General features: G+C 38.7%; 1 protein-coding gene across 4 annotated transcripts in view; it reads left to right on the top strand.

The window, feature by feature from the left end:
- Heatr5b (HEAT repeat containing 5B) overlaps positions 1-16,524 on the top strand; it is a 76,351-nt gene that overhangs the window by 19,418 nt on the left and 40,409 nt on the right. For all 4 annotated transcript variants that reach the window (XM_076942298.1, XM_076942297.1, XM_034513915.2 and 1 more), the window contains exons 12-20: positions 1,263-1,415; positions 2,391-2,490; positions 3,127-3,236; positions 4,478-4,641; positions 5,617-5,792; positions 8,059-8,164; positions 9,870-10,060; positions 12,092-12,251; positions 14,783-14,972. In XM_076942298.1, coding sequence (XP_076798413.1) covers positions 1,263-1,415; positions 2,391-2,490; positions 3,127-3,236; positions 4,478-4,641; positions 5,617-5,792; positions 8,059-8,164; positions 9,870-10,060; positions 12,092-12,251; positions 14,783-14,972 — 1,350 coding nt within the window. The remainder of the gene's footprint in view (positions 1-1,262; positions 1,416-2,390; positions 2,491-3,126; positions 3,237-4,477; positions 4,642-5,616; positions 5,793-8,058; positions 8,165-9,869; positions 10,061-12,091; positions 12,252-14,782; positions 14,973-16,524) is intronic.

Below are 16,524 nucleotides of genomic sequence, written 5' to 3'. Positions count from 1 at the left end.
TTTAGTAGTTACTTCTTTAGTTCAAACTTTTCTCAGGTAAAGTTTCACCTTTCCCAAAAGAATCGGTAATGAGCTTGGACTTACAGAAAGAGTGAGGCTGTGGGGAGAAAGTTTGACTGCCTGAGTGGAATCACGGGTTTAACAGTGGCAAAGTCCTATTTCTGTGGTCCTGTTGGTGCTCTGGGGGAGGTACTTATGTGCTTCGCTTCCCTGAATGCTGTGATGAATCTTAGATACAAAGTTTAGCATTATGCATAGGACAGAAGTGCGTATTGCACTGACAACTATAGACACTTGTCAGTTCATCTGCTCCCACAAAGTGTGTGTACATACTAAGATGTTGTTCAGTCTTTAAAGTCTGTCTATTGGGCATTATATTGACCCATTTTCTACAGAAAACAAAGTGGTAATTTTTTCCAGAAGTTTATGGTGAGTATGTTATTGTTACATTTAAATGAATTTCTTAGGAATGTAAATATTATATTTCTCCATGTAACTAACCACACACTGCCCCCAAATGCAGGAGCGTGTATATGAAAGAGCAAGTTTATATGTTCATATTCACATGTGCTTATAGAAAAATTCTCACTAAATGTTATTATGGATAATATGGAATACATTATCCTGAATGTATTCAAGGAATTTTTTTTAAGGTTTATTTATTTTATGTGTATGAGTACACCACCATTGCTGTCTTCAGACACACCAGAAGAGGCACTAGACCCCATTACAGATGGTTGTGAGCCACCATGTGGTTGCTGGGAGTTGAACTCAGGACTTCTGGAAGAACAGTTGGTGTTCTTAGTGGCTGAGCCATCTCTCCAGCCTTTGTATACATGGACATTTTTAATAGCACCTTGTATACATGGCTACTAAAAATACCAAAACTTTAAAATAACTTTTTATTGTGTCTTAGTACTCATTTAGTTTACCCACTGGAAAAAACATTCTGAAAGTAAAGTTAATTTTAAGTGTAAAAATAGAGTAAATTAGCAGAGGTGTTGGAAGGAGTATTAGAGCCCTTGTTCTCCTATGCTTTCCTTGTTCTGTTTTTTTTGGTGTGTTTAATTCTCTGAAACAGGATCTCATGGCAGCCCTGGCTGGCCTCAGACTCCTGCATAGTTGCTGCTTGCCTTGGACTCTGGGTCATCCAGCCTCTACATCCTATGTCCTGGGGTAACAGGCAGGCATCACCACTTTGTTTGATGCTTGTTTTGTAAATGTTATAATTGCAGTTTTGTATTCTTCATTTTCTTGCCTAGGACCGTCTGTTGTTCGTTACCATCTACCCAAGATGCTGCTGTTGTGGCGGAATGTGTTCCCTCGTTCTTTAAAGGAACTGGAGGCTGAGAAGGCCCGAGGGGATTCTTTTACCTGGCAGGTAACTCTGGAAGGTCGCGCTGGAGCTCTATGTGGTAAGAACTGAAAACTTTGCACTTTCAGAATGTTTTTATACTGAGTAATATTTTTGTCACTAAAATGTGCTTGATAGAAAAAAAATCACTGTTTCAATTTTTATTTTAGTGTCTGTTGTTAAATGTGCAGACTCTCAGATTACAGGAACTGTATAAATAACTCCAGTTTGCTACTATTAAGTAGTAAAAGTGAGCCTAAGACTCAGGAAGTCCAGCTGCAGTGCTTACTGAGAGCTGGGACCCGTGCGCCTTTATTCTTTATTCAGCGGTTACAGCCCTCATCTAGCAAAGATCTGACACAGACAGAAACTCAGCTTCACAGAGCTAGCCTTCTTTGCATTATGAAAATCATTTCTTTGGGCTTGATTTTGCAGTTTGCAAATGTTTCTATTTGTTCGGACATCAGCATTTCAGAAAAGGTGGATGCTGTGGGGTTGGTTTGGGAGTCAGCAAGTTACAGGAAAAGCCCACCTTTTATTTCATGTGGGAACTAGAATGTCCTCAGGCCTGTTGCTCTGTTTTGGTTTTTCCTGACATAAAAAAAAAAAAAAAAATGCTTCTTGCCCAGAGTTGGAGAGAACATTTCAGGGTCAGCTGGCCAGGCAGGGCTGCTGTTGTGCTTCCTTGCAGCTGAGGCGTGCTTGGCCATAGCTATTTTGCTAAAGTATGAGGAAAGAAATTCTTTCTCAGTGGAGCATCTGTTCACCCCTGTCCTGCCTTAAACCTGCATTCTCTGTAGTCATCTGAATTCTTTTTCAAAATCTCCCTAACATAGCTTCCTCCTCCATTCTGTTCTCCATTCTTTTTCTGATTTTTTTTTTTTTTTTTGGAATTGTTGCTGGCTTTTAGTTTGACATGGCTTCAAAACCTATTTTATAGTAATTGAGAACTGTAGATGTCTTTACCACTATCTAATGTATAAAGTTTATTCAGGCGCACAAAGATTTCTCTAAATCTTAAAAATATTTTCTCTAGCCATGCGGAGTTTTGTGGCACACTGTCCTGAGCTGCTAACTGAGGATGCGATTAGGAAATTAATGACTCCCATCGAATGTGCCATGACTATGATGTCACAGTAAGTACACAGTTTGGATGAAGCCAACATCTTCTTTGGGTGTGTTTGTGGTGTGTGCACATGTGTATGTATGCATGTTCACATGTACGTATGTGTGGAGATCAGAAGTGGATGTCTTCCTCAGTCACACTTTACTTTATATACTTTATATACTGAGGCAGGACTCTCACTTGCACTCAGAGCTCACCAATGCTCTTGCTAGCCAGCTTGCTCTGAGGATCCTGTTTCTGTCTCCAAATCGAAATTGTTTGCATTTCAGATGGGCCAGCATGCCTACCCAGCATGTATGTGTGTACTAAATGATTCAAACTCTGATCTTCACAGGCCTTATTTTATATATTAAATAAAAATGTAGTTAGCATTTTTGTACTTCTCAATCCATATAGAAAGCATCTAAACTTTATTTTGTAAAGTGAATTTAAAAGTTGTATCAATGGTGTGGTTTAAAACACATTGTATTCTGAAGTGTTTCTGCTACATTTATTATTATTGATCACAAAATAAACTGAAAATAGATTATCCTGTCAGTGTACTTTGGAAGTTTGTCAATGCATTCCTAAACAACCTTGTTAATTATTAATGCATAGTGCTTGTTCTAACGACTAACGGATCCCCACTTGGCTTTCAATATTGTAGCATTCCGTCTGTCATTAAGGCCCACGGAGCCCACCTGAAAGCTAGTGCCGCCATGGTCCGGTTAAGACTTTATGATATCTTGGCTTTGTTACCTCCAAAAACATATGAAGGTAAATAAAATGTATGGTAATTGGTAAAGGTTCTTCGGTGTGCCTCTTGGGTTCTTGGTAGCATTAGAGCTTCGACCAGGACCCCTCTTCATGCTTGCCTTGTGAGAGGGCCACCCTTCGACTGCTCTTCCCGGAAAGGCATTTGTGTTTGTTGACTTGTACACTTTGTTCTACCCATCCCAAGCTCTTTCCATATGTCCTGATGTCGCTGTGACTCTCGCCCAGCCTAGCAGCTAAAACACCTATTCTGTAGATCAAGAATCTCAGGTAAAGAGAGCATTTACGTATGTGTTAGCGCTGGTAACTGACATAATTTGGATAAAAACCCAACTGACTTGGCCTTTAGAGTCTATATTTAAATCACCGTTCCCAACTACTCCATATGCATTGTAACACCGCCAGTTATTTAGGTATCCACAAAGGGAGAGCAAGAATTTACTTGGCAGAAATAAAATACATAAAACAATAATATCAAACCATTAATTTTTCTCTAATATAACTAAGCCTAAGAACTTGGGTAGGTCCTGTTTCATTGTTTGCAATGTATTTGACAATTAATAAATGATGTCATATAGCATTTAATATTGTTAAAATAAAGGCTTTGCTTACTATTTGTATTTTTTTATTACTTTTAGTTTGTGCTCAAACTGCATTATACCATAATAAAAGGGAAAATACTGTTATTGTATATTAAAACCAGTGAATGCCAGGGCTAGTGGCACAGACCTATAACCTTAGCTACTTGCTAGGCTGAGACACTAAGGTCATAAGTTTCAGACATGTTTGGTTGCAGAGTGAGTTTAAGGCTAGCCTGTGTGGTATACTGTCCATATACTAAACAGTGAAGATCTGGGAGATGTAGCCTTGTGGGAGAGCATTTACCTAACATCTGTGAAGCCCTAGGCTCCTCACAACTGTTTGGGGAAAACCAGTATTAAAACAGTTAATATAATTTTAGAATTAGCATAGTATAGCATGTGCCTGTAGTCTCAGTTGCTTGTGTGGCTGAAGAAGGGGATCAGTTGAGCTCAGGACTTGAAGGCCTACTGAGCACTGCAGTGAGACCCTGTCTTGGTAGGAATGAGAGAGAGTGGGGAGGAAAGTGGGCGGAGAAAAGAAAAGAAAAAAACAGTATGGATGTTTTCCAAAGTATGTGAACTGAGTTTACTCCTGTTAAACACATTGATGTTCTTTGTGGACATGAAAATTATTTTAATCTGCTCTGCCACTGTGTATTTTAGGGTCTTTCAATGCACTTCTTAGAGAGCTGGTGGCAGAGTTCACTCTGACTGACAACTCAGCCAACACAACTACTTCCCTCCTTCGCTCCCTCTGCCACTATGACGACAGTGTTCTTCTGGGCTCCTGGCTTCAAGAGACTGATCATAAATCAATTGAAGACCAGGTAGGAAAATATACCAGGAAACAAAAGCACCAGCGTAATCTCAAGCAGTGGTTCCACAATACATTGTTATCTCAAGAGAAGATATCCTGTGCCACAGAAACTGTCACTTCACTTTCACAGACAGGTTCACATCTTAGAGGTGGAAGATGCTGAAAAGGCTAGCAGCAGTAGTAGAATTTGTCAAAATATATTATTTCATTGTATTTAGATATTTGACTGTGGAAATGACAAAACTCAGATTTAACTGGCTCTTTTGTTTCTAGTGTTTTGTTTTATTTAGTTTTGTAACAAGTTAGGAAGAAAGAGTTAATAGATTGGCAAGTTAAAACCAAATAAATTATTTTTATTAAATAAAAAACAGAATACCAAATTTAAGTAGCCCATGCCTTTAATACAAGTGCTGCGAAGGGACAGGCAGAGAGGCAGAGATACAGAGAGACAGAGAGGCAGAGACAGAGATACAGAGAGGCAGACAGAGAGGTAGAGAGACTGAGAGGCAGAGAGACAGAGAGGCAGAGAGACAGACAGAGAGGCAGAGAGACAGAGAGACAGCAGAGAGGCAGAGAGACAGAGAGGCAGAGCAAAGAAACAGAGGCAGGACAGTCTCCTGTAAGTCCATGACCAACCTGCTTTACATAGAGTCTGAGCCAGGGCTACAGGGAAGAACCTACCTTAAAACAATACAAAAAAAATGTAACTGCTTTAATTCATTTTTGTAGGTTTCGTTAGATGGATACAATTTTGTTCTCACATCAAGTATAACAATGGTTAAGATAAACATGACCTTTTTACGACTCTATGAGATGATTCTGATAATGACAGTTTTCAGTGGCAAAACTGTATTTTCATCTGCATGAAAGCTGTTAGGTCTAATCATGCTTTCATTCCTTCAGTGTTTAATCCTTGATCTCCAGTACCTAGTGAATTAATTTCCTACAGTAGATTGTGAATGCTGTGTATTTCTTTCTTTCACAGCTCCAGCCAAACAGTGCGTCTGGAAGTGGGGCTCTGGAACACGACCCCTCTTCCATTTACTTACGGATCCCTGCTGGGGATGCTGTGCCGGGCCCTCTCCCTCTTGGAGTCTCAGTGATTGACGCATCTGTTGCTCTTTTTGGTGTTGTGTTTCCACATGTTTCTTATAAACACAGGTTAGTGTAAAGTTAGCTGGGTAATTTTAGTCAAATATAAGTTATATTTAAGAATAGACTTTTTTCATCACAGCTAATTCCACAATAACAAAGGTTATTACTTAAGCAATGCTCTCATAAATCTAATGGCATAATTTATATGTACATGATAAAATAAGTTGGCTGCAAATTTCATATAGCTTGAAGGTCTTTCAAGATATTGCCCTATGAACTAGCATCTAGTACCCACTGTTTGTGGGCTGTGTCTTACCTAATGACATTTTCATTTTAACGGTTTAGTAGTTTCTAAATTAAACTGTACCTCTAATTAGAGTTGTCACCTTCATAATTCTGTTCCTGAACAAGTACACGTGTGGGAAAGTTGACTCTCTGTTTGATTGGTCTGTGAGATGGCATGAGTCTGGAACACAGAAACCAGCAGAGCTGGGTTTTCTTGTAGCAGAAGGACTTTGGTCTGCTGTATTTCATATCCACAGCCAACATTCTTAACTCTAGCAGCGTTCTGTATATTTTTTTTGATTTCCAATGTAAGACTCTTTCAAATTACTTAACTTTCATAAAATATGCCTTAAAATAATATTGTTTATTTGCAAAAGATAATGTATCTTTAAATGTGTAGGTTACTTGATGAATTGCTTTTAGCTATTTATTTTTTATATTTAAGCTTGATATCATTAAATACAATTGATTACCACACAAATGTTAAAACAACATTAAAGCTGAAAAAAATTGTATGTATTATATATACTCAATATCCTTTCTTTAAATAAGTACACTCAAATCCGAGACTTTGTGGTTTTTTAATTGGTCAAAACTAAGCCTTTCTTGAAATGTCTCAAAGCTTCTGGCACAGTATGATATGGGTTGCAGTTTTCTTCTGTGTAAGAACATTTAAAAATATTTTTAAGTTTATTTGTTTTACTTTATGTATATGTATGTTGACCCTGCATGTGTGTATATACAATGCACCTGGTACCAGAGTATGTCAGGAGGGTGCTGCATTCCTTAGAACTAGAGGTTTAGATGGTTGTGAGCCACTGTGTGGGTGCTGGGAACTGGGTCCTCTGCAAGAGCAAGTGCTCTCTTAACTGCTAGGCCATCTCTCAGCTCCTGTGTAGGATTTTAAAGATTAAGACAAACAAACAAACCAGGACCTAGGCTGCACAGAGTTTAAGGTTAGCCTATGTTATCCAGAGAGACCCCATATCAAAATAAAGAAGAAAAGAAAAAACTGCACGGCCTGAGGAGTCATCCGTGCAGGTAGAGACTGGCTGCCATGACAACCTGTGTCACACAGCTGGAGAGAACTGACTCCCACAAATCAGCCTCTGACTTCCACTGAATACTTCACATGTTTATCCATGCACACGGACACTAAATAAATTATAATATATAGTAAAAAAAATTTAAATTATGCCCCTCTCTTCTTCTCAATTAAAAATTATTCATAGAAGTAGATAATGGTTGTTTTCTGTTCTATTAAAAATACTTTGAAGAGAAAAGATGACGTGACATATGTCTATGATACTTCTACAACTCAGGTTCTAGGGAGGGTGAAGCAGCAGAAGAAAGAGTTCAAGGAGAAGCCAAGCAGCATGTCAAACCTTGTTTAAAAAGAGAGAGAAGCAGGGGAACTAACTCATGGACCTAACATTTGTCATTGTAGAATATCTGTAGAGTCCGTTTGCTTGGCTGGAGGCTTAGAGACTGTGTTTGGTGATCAAAAGGCTGCACTATGCTCTTGTTGTAAGGGTCACATGATGGAAGAACACCACAGAGCCACACTGCTCACTTCATGTCTAGAAAGCAAAATGAGAGAAAGAAGGAAGAGGCCAGGGTCTACTGCTCCCCAGAGCATGTCCCCAGTGCATTAATGACCTCCCACCAGCCCCAGTACTGTACTACCCTGGGGATCCAGTCTTTTCCATGTAGGTCTTTGGTGGACACTCACGGTGCTGACTACATCAGATACTGTAAGCCAGGGATTTTGTTGGACACACTGGTATAAATACTTAAGACCTCTAGAATTATGAACTGTTGGTTTGCTAATTGAAATTTAGTATTTAGTGTCCCTTTTTGTTCTGTTTAGTCAAATATATGAGTATCTATTAATATAGGCAATAAAGGTTGGTTTTGAATCAATTGTGGTAATGAAATGGATACAGTCCGGGGGCATAATTGATAAATAACTGGTTTATATTCTTATCTCCATTTTAAGCCATATTTAAATAAAAACCACTAATGTGATTTTACCCCATTACTACAGGTTACAGATGCTGGATCACTTTGCTGAATGTGTTAAGCAAGCCAAAGGTGTCCGCCAGCAGGCTGTTCAGCTTAATATATTCACTGCTGTTCTTAGTGCACTGAAGGTAGGAACTCTTGGAACATGATAGATATCCTGGAACAGGTCAGTGTGTTTTAAAAATCCAGGCATATCAAGATTATTATAGCACTTAAGTTTCTATAGTCATGCTCTTGATAATGGTGATTTTATGTTAGCTTAATGAAGTTACTAGAAACTTTATATTGGGTTTTTATAGCTAAATTGATATTTTAGTAATATTTAGTAACATTTTAGTAATTTAAAAATTCTGATTTCAATTTGAACTTCAAAATTTACAAGTGCCAATACTTTTTTTTGGGGGGGGGGATTTTCCAAGATGTCTATTTAATGAGATCTGATTTTCTAGTGAAAATTTATGAAACAAATCTTAATTTCTATTTGTGATTTAAACTGACTCAGCATAGGATGCGTTTCATAAATGAAAGAATACAGTGTGTAGGGAGTGTTTACTGGGTTAGCTCTTTACTGGCTTTATTGTAATGGAATTCTCCTAACCTCTTTGAACTTCAGTTTCTACACCATGAAATATATAACAAGTATCTGCCTGGCTCAGCAGAGTTCATAAATCATATCAAGCCTTTCATGAGTTACTTAAAAATGTGTGTCTATTATTTAGTGCTAAGATTATGATAAAATGGTGCTCTAATAATAAAATTCAGTACAACAGAAAATACAAATAATTAAACAAGTATTCTTTCAGCCATGCTTTACAAGCCTGGGGTTGGTAAGGGAAATGGGTTACAGAGATAGCATTGGGTTACTTTGTAGCCATTGACCTAGCCCTGTTAAAAACTGACACTGGCGTCTGAACATTTTCAAAAAGCAGTGAGGCAGTGTACTGGCTTCTAGTGGTTGGAAGACTAGTGTGTGGTTTAACATTGTGTACAGATGACACGCACTCTCTACATAGAAATGGCTAATGCCTCTGCTATAGTTAACTTTCTACTGGCACTGTGACTTAGTTTTCATCTCAGGTAAGATAATTAAATCCCCAAAGTGGATGAATAAATAAATTTTAAAAAATCAAATTCCAAAGCAGCAGATATTGCTAGAACAAAAAACAAATCTATGCCAGCGTTCAGATACTGACCCCACCACGTGTATATTGCGTGTATATTGATTGTAGGCTCTACACACGATTGTGAGGTTCTTTGTTTTGCTTATTTATTTTTGGTGGAACTGGCGATTGAATCCAGGGCCTTATATGTTCTAGGCAAATATCACTGAGCTATCCCCAGCCTAGTTGCCCAGGCTGGTCTTGAGCTTGCTGTGTAGATGGGCAGACCTTTAACTTGCAGTTCTCCTGCCTCATCCTCCTAAGTAGCTAGGACCACAACTTAGAGCCGCATAGTGTTTTTTATTGAATTTTTATATAAGTGGATCAGTTTCATAGTCTTTACTGTGCTGGCATTTAGTCGTGCTCAGTTTAATCAGATAGTGGCCTGCATGTCCAAAGGAATATTGAGTATTAGGCCTTGGATAGAAATTCTTTCATACGTTGTGTTTCTGGGCCCAGTGAGGCTATCGATTATTAATTGCTGTGTTCTAACATCACGTTAGGAAGTGATCACAGTCCACTGAATAGGTACTAGCCCCAGGTATAACGTATGTATTTGTGAAAAACAATCTATGAAGAAATCTGTATTTCCTAAAATTGCAGCATATCTTTTTCTTTATTCAACCTGAATTATGAATTGATATCATTGTTCTTTTTTTAAAAATCAATATAGGGCTTAGCTGAAAACAAGAGTACTTTAGGACCTGAGGAAGTTCGAAAGTCTGCTCTGACACTGGTTATGGGAGCTCTTGACAACCCAAACCCCATCTTACGGTGTGCGGCAGGGGAAGCCCTTGGAAGAATGGCTCAGGTGGTGGGAGAAGCATCTTTTATTGCCCGAATGGCCCAATATAGCTTTGACAAGTAAGTGCGTCTCTTAGCAAGTTTCTCCACTAGTCTAAGATGTCTCTTAAGCAGTCAGTAATTGTTACCTAGACTATGAACTTTCTACATGGTTTACAGCATGTGATAATTTTTTGTTTTTGTTGCTTCTCATAATCTCACATTTTAATTCAGTAATTTATTGACCTCTAGATTCTGGGAGAGATATAGTATGTTAAGAGCTTTTAAGGAGGATGTGGTGGCTCATTCAAGAAGCATCAGTCAAAACTTCCCACAGACACCTGCAGGTGTACCCTCCTCTCTGCCTCTTGTTTATCCAGTTCTCTCTGTTACTTACTCATTTCTTGGATTAATTCCTCACTTTAGAGGAGAAAGAGATAAAGTTACATTTTAAGGGTTTTAAGAATTGTCATGCATGTCAGTTATGAAGAGTGACCTCAGCCAAACAAGTATGACTAAGACGAGAAATGTGGCTTTTAATGTTGTTACTCGAAGTTAAAAAAATCAAAAGGCCAAGAAATAGCATGAGTCATATAAATTACCATTGTTAGCTTGTATATTTTGAACAATAAATATATTAATCCACATCACAATCATTTACAAGAGAGAAAGAATTGAAAGTAAGGATTATGAAGTAAAAGCATGTTCTGAACTCTTACATTTTGAGAATAGCTTTCCTACTACCAGTGGTAGACCTGTTGGCTATAAGATGACGACTCTGTTGTCATGCAAAATCCCTGAGAAAGGTACTCAAGGAAAAAAGGATTTACTTTGATCACAATTTGGATGATGGTCCGTCCCCCAGGAAGGCCTTGGTGGCAGGACTGTGAGGCGCTGGTCTCACTCTGCCCACCCATAGGAAGAAGAGAGGGTTTGCTCTCAGTACGATTGCTTTGCTTGCTGAACAGTTGACTTATTTCTTCACCAAATTCTCAATACTGTTAAGTATTTATTTTACATCAGATTTTAATACTGAGTTTAAAAAACAGTTCAAAATATGTCAGTAACTTGTTAATTGCATTATGATATTTTAATGCTTTGCCAGTACCTCGTTAAAATGTTTTAAAATTAATTTCTGTATTTTCTCTTCTGTATTAGCACAAGAGTATTAATTAGATGTTATGTGTGGTATAGTGAACATTTCTGCTCAGTGTTGTGCTTATGTGATGTTACGTACAGTGTCCAAATGATCATTGTATACTTGACAATTTAAATTGATGAGTTTTAAAGCCAGGTGCGGCCACTTATACCTGTAATAGCAGCAGCATTTGGAAGGCTAAGGCAGGATTGCCATGAGTTTGAGGCTAGGCTGGGTAATTAATTAGTTTTACATAGTAAATACATCTCAATTAAACTATTTTAAAATTTATGTGCAATATTTACTTTAATTTTACAATTTATTAAAAAATACATCTTAGAGGCTGGAGAAATGGCTTAGCAATTAGGGGTACTTTTGTTTTTTGAGAAAACCCAAGTTCATTTCCCAGAACCCACATCAGGCAGCTTACAACTGCCTGTAACTCCACCTTTGGGAGTCCAGTGCCCTCCACTAGTTTCTCTGGGTATCCACACTTAATTCACATACATGTCAATAAAAGTAAATCTTTTGTATACACATATAAAATATATGTAGAAATTTTCCGTTTTATAGAGCCTTTGATTGTAATTATAAGCAGCCGGGGTATAGCTCAGTGATGGAATGCTTGCTTAGTGTACACAAGACCCTGGATTAGTCCCCAGCACTTCAAAAACAAAATAAAATATAGGAAATTTCTTGAGAAAAGTAAGAAATATTTTGTGTATTCAGGTTTTATTTTTCTTTGTGGTAGTGGAGATTGAACCCAGGACTTTTTTTTACACACTAAACACATTCTCTGCCTCTGAGCCACACCCTCAGTCCCACAAATACTGTTTAAATTTCTTGTTCAAAGTCAGTTATAAAGACCATGTTTTCATTAGTTTCCAGAATCTTTTCCTGTTGTACATGTGTGAGTTCTTAGACTATGACTAGAGGACAATGGAGAGCAATTCCTGTTGCACCATCTTTCTCAGGTTGAAGTCGGCTCGAGATGTTGTGTCCAGGACTGGTCATTCACTGGCCCTCGGTTGTTTACATCGCTATGTTGGTGGCATAGGATCAGGACAACACCTAAAGACCAGTGTCAGCATTTTACTGGCTCTCGCTCAAGATGGGACATCCCCTGAAGTTCAGGTAGATAGTATGGAAGTCTTTATTTTTCTACAATTGCTTTTGAGACAAGATCTCCCTGTTTTGCCCAAATTGACCTGGAACTTATAAGCTTATAGGCTTTCACATGCCTAAACCTCCTGAGTGCTAGGGTTACAGACATGTGCCATCATGCCTGTAATTTTAAACAATATCTATAACTGATAAGTTGTTAGGAAAAATGTATTATGCTTTTCCTTGTTATTTTCGTTTGTTTATAATAGATAATTTGCAAGAATTTTGCTTTTTCAACATAAGGTTTATTGTTTGCCCTTTTCTTTGAGTTAAACATATGCATAAATATATATATATATATTCTACATATATATGATATTCATATAGTGTTTTTATTAGTTCTTTGAGAATTTCATACAATATATTTTGATCTTAACTCTTCCCCAGTTCACCCTTTCCTTCCCTGCCCACTCAACTTTATGTTGTTTTGTTTTGTTTTGTGCTTTAATCTTTTAAAACCAATTTGTACTTCCCATATATTCTTGACGTGTAGCTTTCTACTGGAAGGTAGTCAGCTTACCAGGGGCTACACTCTTAGAGAAAACTGTCTCCCTTCTCTGCAGCTAACAATTGCCAATAGCTCCATTGCTTACGGTGGGATAGTGTGCCCAACCCCTCTCTCCTTTCTGTTGTTTGTTCTGGCTTAGGCTTGTGTAGGTTTTGTCCACATTGTTGAAGCTGCTGTGAATGCAGATCTGCAGCTTCCCTTCTGTGCCCAGGAGAAAACGTTCTCTTAGGTTCTTACTCTCTTTCTACTGTCTCTTCCACAGTGACCCCTGAGTTTTGGGGGTTGGGATAAAGTTTATATGTTCCCTTAGGGATGAGAATTCTGCAGGGTTTTTCCCCCTCCACTTTGGCCAGGTGTGGATTACTGTGTAAATCACCATCCACTGCAAATAGAAGTTTGTCAGATGCACGTCAAGATAGGAATTGGTTTGTAGATAGGATGATAAATCATTAAGCATCAGTTTTATGCTATACTCATGTAGCCCCACAATAAAAGTATGTAGTAGTAATTATTTAAAAAGAGGCTGCCAGTCAGCCAACTATCTAACATGCAGCAGCTCTGCCTAGCTCAGCCGCCATGTTGTGCGGCCAGAGGCCATCCAGAAAGACCAACCCTGCCATCCATGAGATGCCAGCCTGGGAGATGGCTCTGCCAATCTTCCACACTGTCTCCACAAGGCTGGGCATTGCCAAGACCCTCCTACCATCCATGCTGAACCAGTAAGATAATGAGACTCTAATGCTTAAATGTTAATCAAAAGCTTTATATGTTTGGTAATGCTCAATAACAATATGCCCATACAAAAATAGTTGTTTCCCAATTAGCTAACCTAAGTAAAAGTTGTTACCCAGGACTGCTCTCCATACCTGCGTGGCTCTCCCTAGCTCCTCTTCTTCCTCTCCTTACTCCTCCCACCTTAGCTCTTCCTACAAAAGTAGATATCCCCTACAGCTTATGACCCATCTAGCCATCAGTTCTTAGCCTGATAATGGTGGCAGGCATAGATTTCATCTTACAGAATGGAATTTAAATCCAGTTGGGAGCACTTGTTTACTCCCATGATGTTTAGGCCCCTATTCTACTAGTGGGCACACCTTACCAGACCAGGCATTCTTTTAGCTTGCAGCATTCATAAGTGTATGACTGGTGGTGTACACACACACACACACACACACACACACACACACACACACGGGAGCTCCTACACTAGTTGATTTCCATGTCTTTTAAAAAATGTCTTTACTGTTGTTTATCTCTCCCCATATTCCCTCTTCTACCCTACCTTCTACTCCAACCCAATTTAACCCTTCCTGTTTCTGTTTTTCTCTTTTAACCCTATATACTGGTGAATTCTGTCTCCCCACCCTGTCTTTGACCCCTTCATAACATCTGTGACTATTCCAAGAACACATTATCTGAGGATTCAAAGCTCACTCCTAAGTGAGAGAAAACATGGTGGCATTGGTCTTTCTGGGTCTGCAGTGGCACTTAGGACACTTGTTCCCATCATCGTCCGTTTACCTCCATAATCATATACGCACCCCAGCACATTGTACTGTTTATTTACTTATTGTTTTGTTTCTTTCCGTCACTGGGTGATTAGTACCTAACTAGCTTCATATCCGCTCTTTCTTCCTCCTTTAGCCCAGCCCATGTTCCCAGGGTCACTGAGTAACATTTACTCCTTGAGGATTTTTTTTAACCTTTGTTGTTTCTCAAACATTTTATATTTAAGCAAATATAGCTGCAGTGAAACCTTAAGAGTATACACGGTAAACCATTCATGGAGGCACATGACAGCAATTAGGAGGCTAAGCATGAGGATCACAAGTTCAAGGCCAGCCCAGGATACAGTAGGGTTCTAACTCAAAACATATTTTGAGTTATTCCCATATTTGAAGATATTCCCATGAATGTAACAATTTCGTATACTCAGTTCAATATATACTGTAATTGTTTCCTTCAACTAAAATGCAATTATGTTTTACTGTAGACATGGTCTCTTCATTCACTTGCCCTGATAGTGGATTCTAGTGGTCCAATGTACCGTGGGTACGTGGAACCCACGTTGTCACTGGTTCTCACCTTGCTGCTGACAGTTCCACCTTCACACACAGAAGTTCACCAGTGTTTGGGCAGATGCTTGGGGGCGATCATAACTACTGTTGGACCAGAGCTGCAGGGTAAGCAAATTTGTCTTAAGTTAAAGAAAGTGCCTGGGCAATTACTGTCCCTCTGGTTCTCTTATTGTCACCATCGTGCTGCTTGCAAAGCTTTTTAATAGTTATCATCTACTGTATATTTGTATTTTCCAAAACTTGGCACTCAATATTTTATATGTGCCATAAAAATGGCACATAAAAATGTGCCAGATGTGATGGTTTGTATATGCTCGGCTCAGGGAGTGGCACTATTAAGAGGTGTGGCCTTGTTGGGGTGGGTGTGTCACAGTGGGGATGGGCTTAAATACCTTCAACCTAGCTGCCTGGGAGTGAGTATTCTAGCAGCCTTCAGATGAAGATGTAGAATTAGAATTCTCAGCTCCTCCTGTACCATGCCTGCCTGGATGCTGCTATGTTCCCACCTTGATGATAATGGACTGAACCTCTGAACCTGTAAGCCAGCCCCAATTAAATGTTTTATAAGAGTTGCCTTGGCCACAGTGTCTGCTCACAACCCTAACTAAGAGAACAGACAAACTATAGCAGGTGTCAGGGGTTCACTGACAGTTGTAGCAGCCATAGAAGCCTCTATGTAGACCAGGCTGTCCTTGAACTTGCAGACTTTGGAGTGCTGGGATTGGAGGTGTGCAGCACCACTCCTGGATAATAGCATTTTTATCAGTCTTGAGCAGAGAAAACATTTTAAATGAAATTCTGCTTGGAGATCCTCTCCCCCTAAAAATGAAAAGGAAGTTCTTTTAGCCTGGGACACTGAGTACTGCCTCCATGGGCCTTCTCTTTTTGACTCTAAGACCGCTAACGGGTGTGTCACCTGTCTCTGAGGCAGCTAGTTCAGAGAAAAGGTTTGTAGAAGGTCGACTACTGCTGTACGTGGAACTGGCTCCTCCTGATGGTGAATTCAACACTGAATTCAGTGAGTTGTGACTGGACCCTGAGCGCATATATACTCAGAATCCCTGCTTCCCTCTCTGTTTATTTTATGTCTTGAGGAGGTCAACTTTCTATTTATATCATTTAATGATGACACAGTTCTGTGATGGGTTTTGCCTCCCTTTTACAAACAGAATATGAAAGTAGAGAGGGGCTATGAACTTCTCCAGTGTCGTGTTTTTATACATGATTATATGATTTTCTTGACTAGTATGTGTACATATAGTTATTCTACTTCACATTAAAAGAAAATTCCAGATACCTATATTTGGCAACTAAATTACCATACAAGAAATATGTAATATTTTTTAATTACCCCTATAAAGTTTTATTATTAGACAAGCAGTATTTAAAGTTGTCATAATGAAAGTAGAGTTGTGTTTGTTGTGTAGAGAACCACAGAATGAGAAATCTTGTGGTTCTTTAGCAGAAGACTGGTTAATTAAAGGAATTAATTTCTAAGACATGAAAAATTGCCTTGCAAATACAGTTGTGTTTCAAAGTCATATTTATGGACTATTTGGGTGGTTTTTTTTAAAAAAAAAATCTGAATAATGGTTTGAAGAAGGGTTTACTTAGAAGATAATTACTTTCTAGGAGTCTTTTTGTGACACTAATAGCA

This window comes from Arvicanthis niloticus, chromosome 11 (assembly GCF_011762505.2).
Source record: "Arvicanthis niloticus isolate mArvNil1 chromosome 11, mArvNil1.pat.X, whole genome shotgun sequence".
In the NCBI taxonomy this organism is placed as follows: Eukaryota; Metazoa; Chordata; class Mammalia; order Rodentia; family Muridae; genus Arvicanthis; species Arvicanthis niloticus.
Note: the sequence above shows the minus strand (reverse complement) of the source record. Positions and strands in the feature narration are given on the sequence as shown.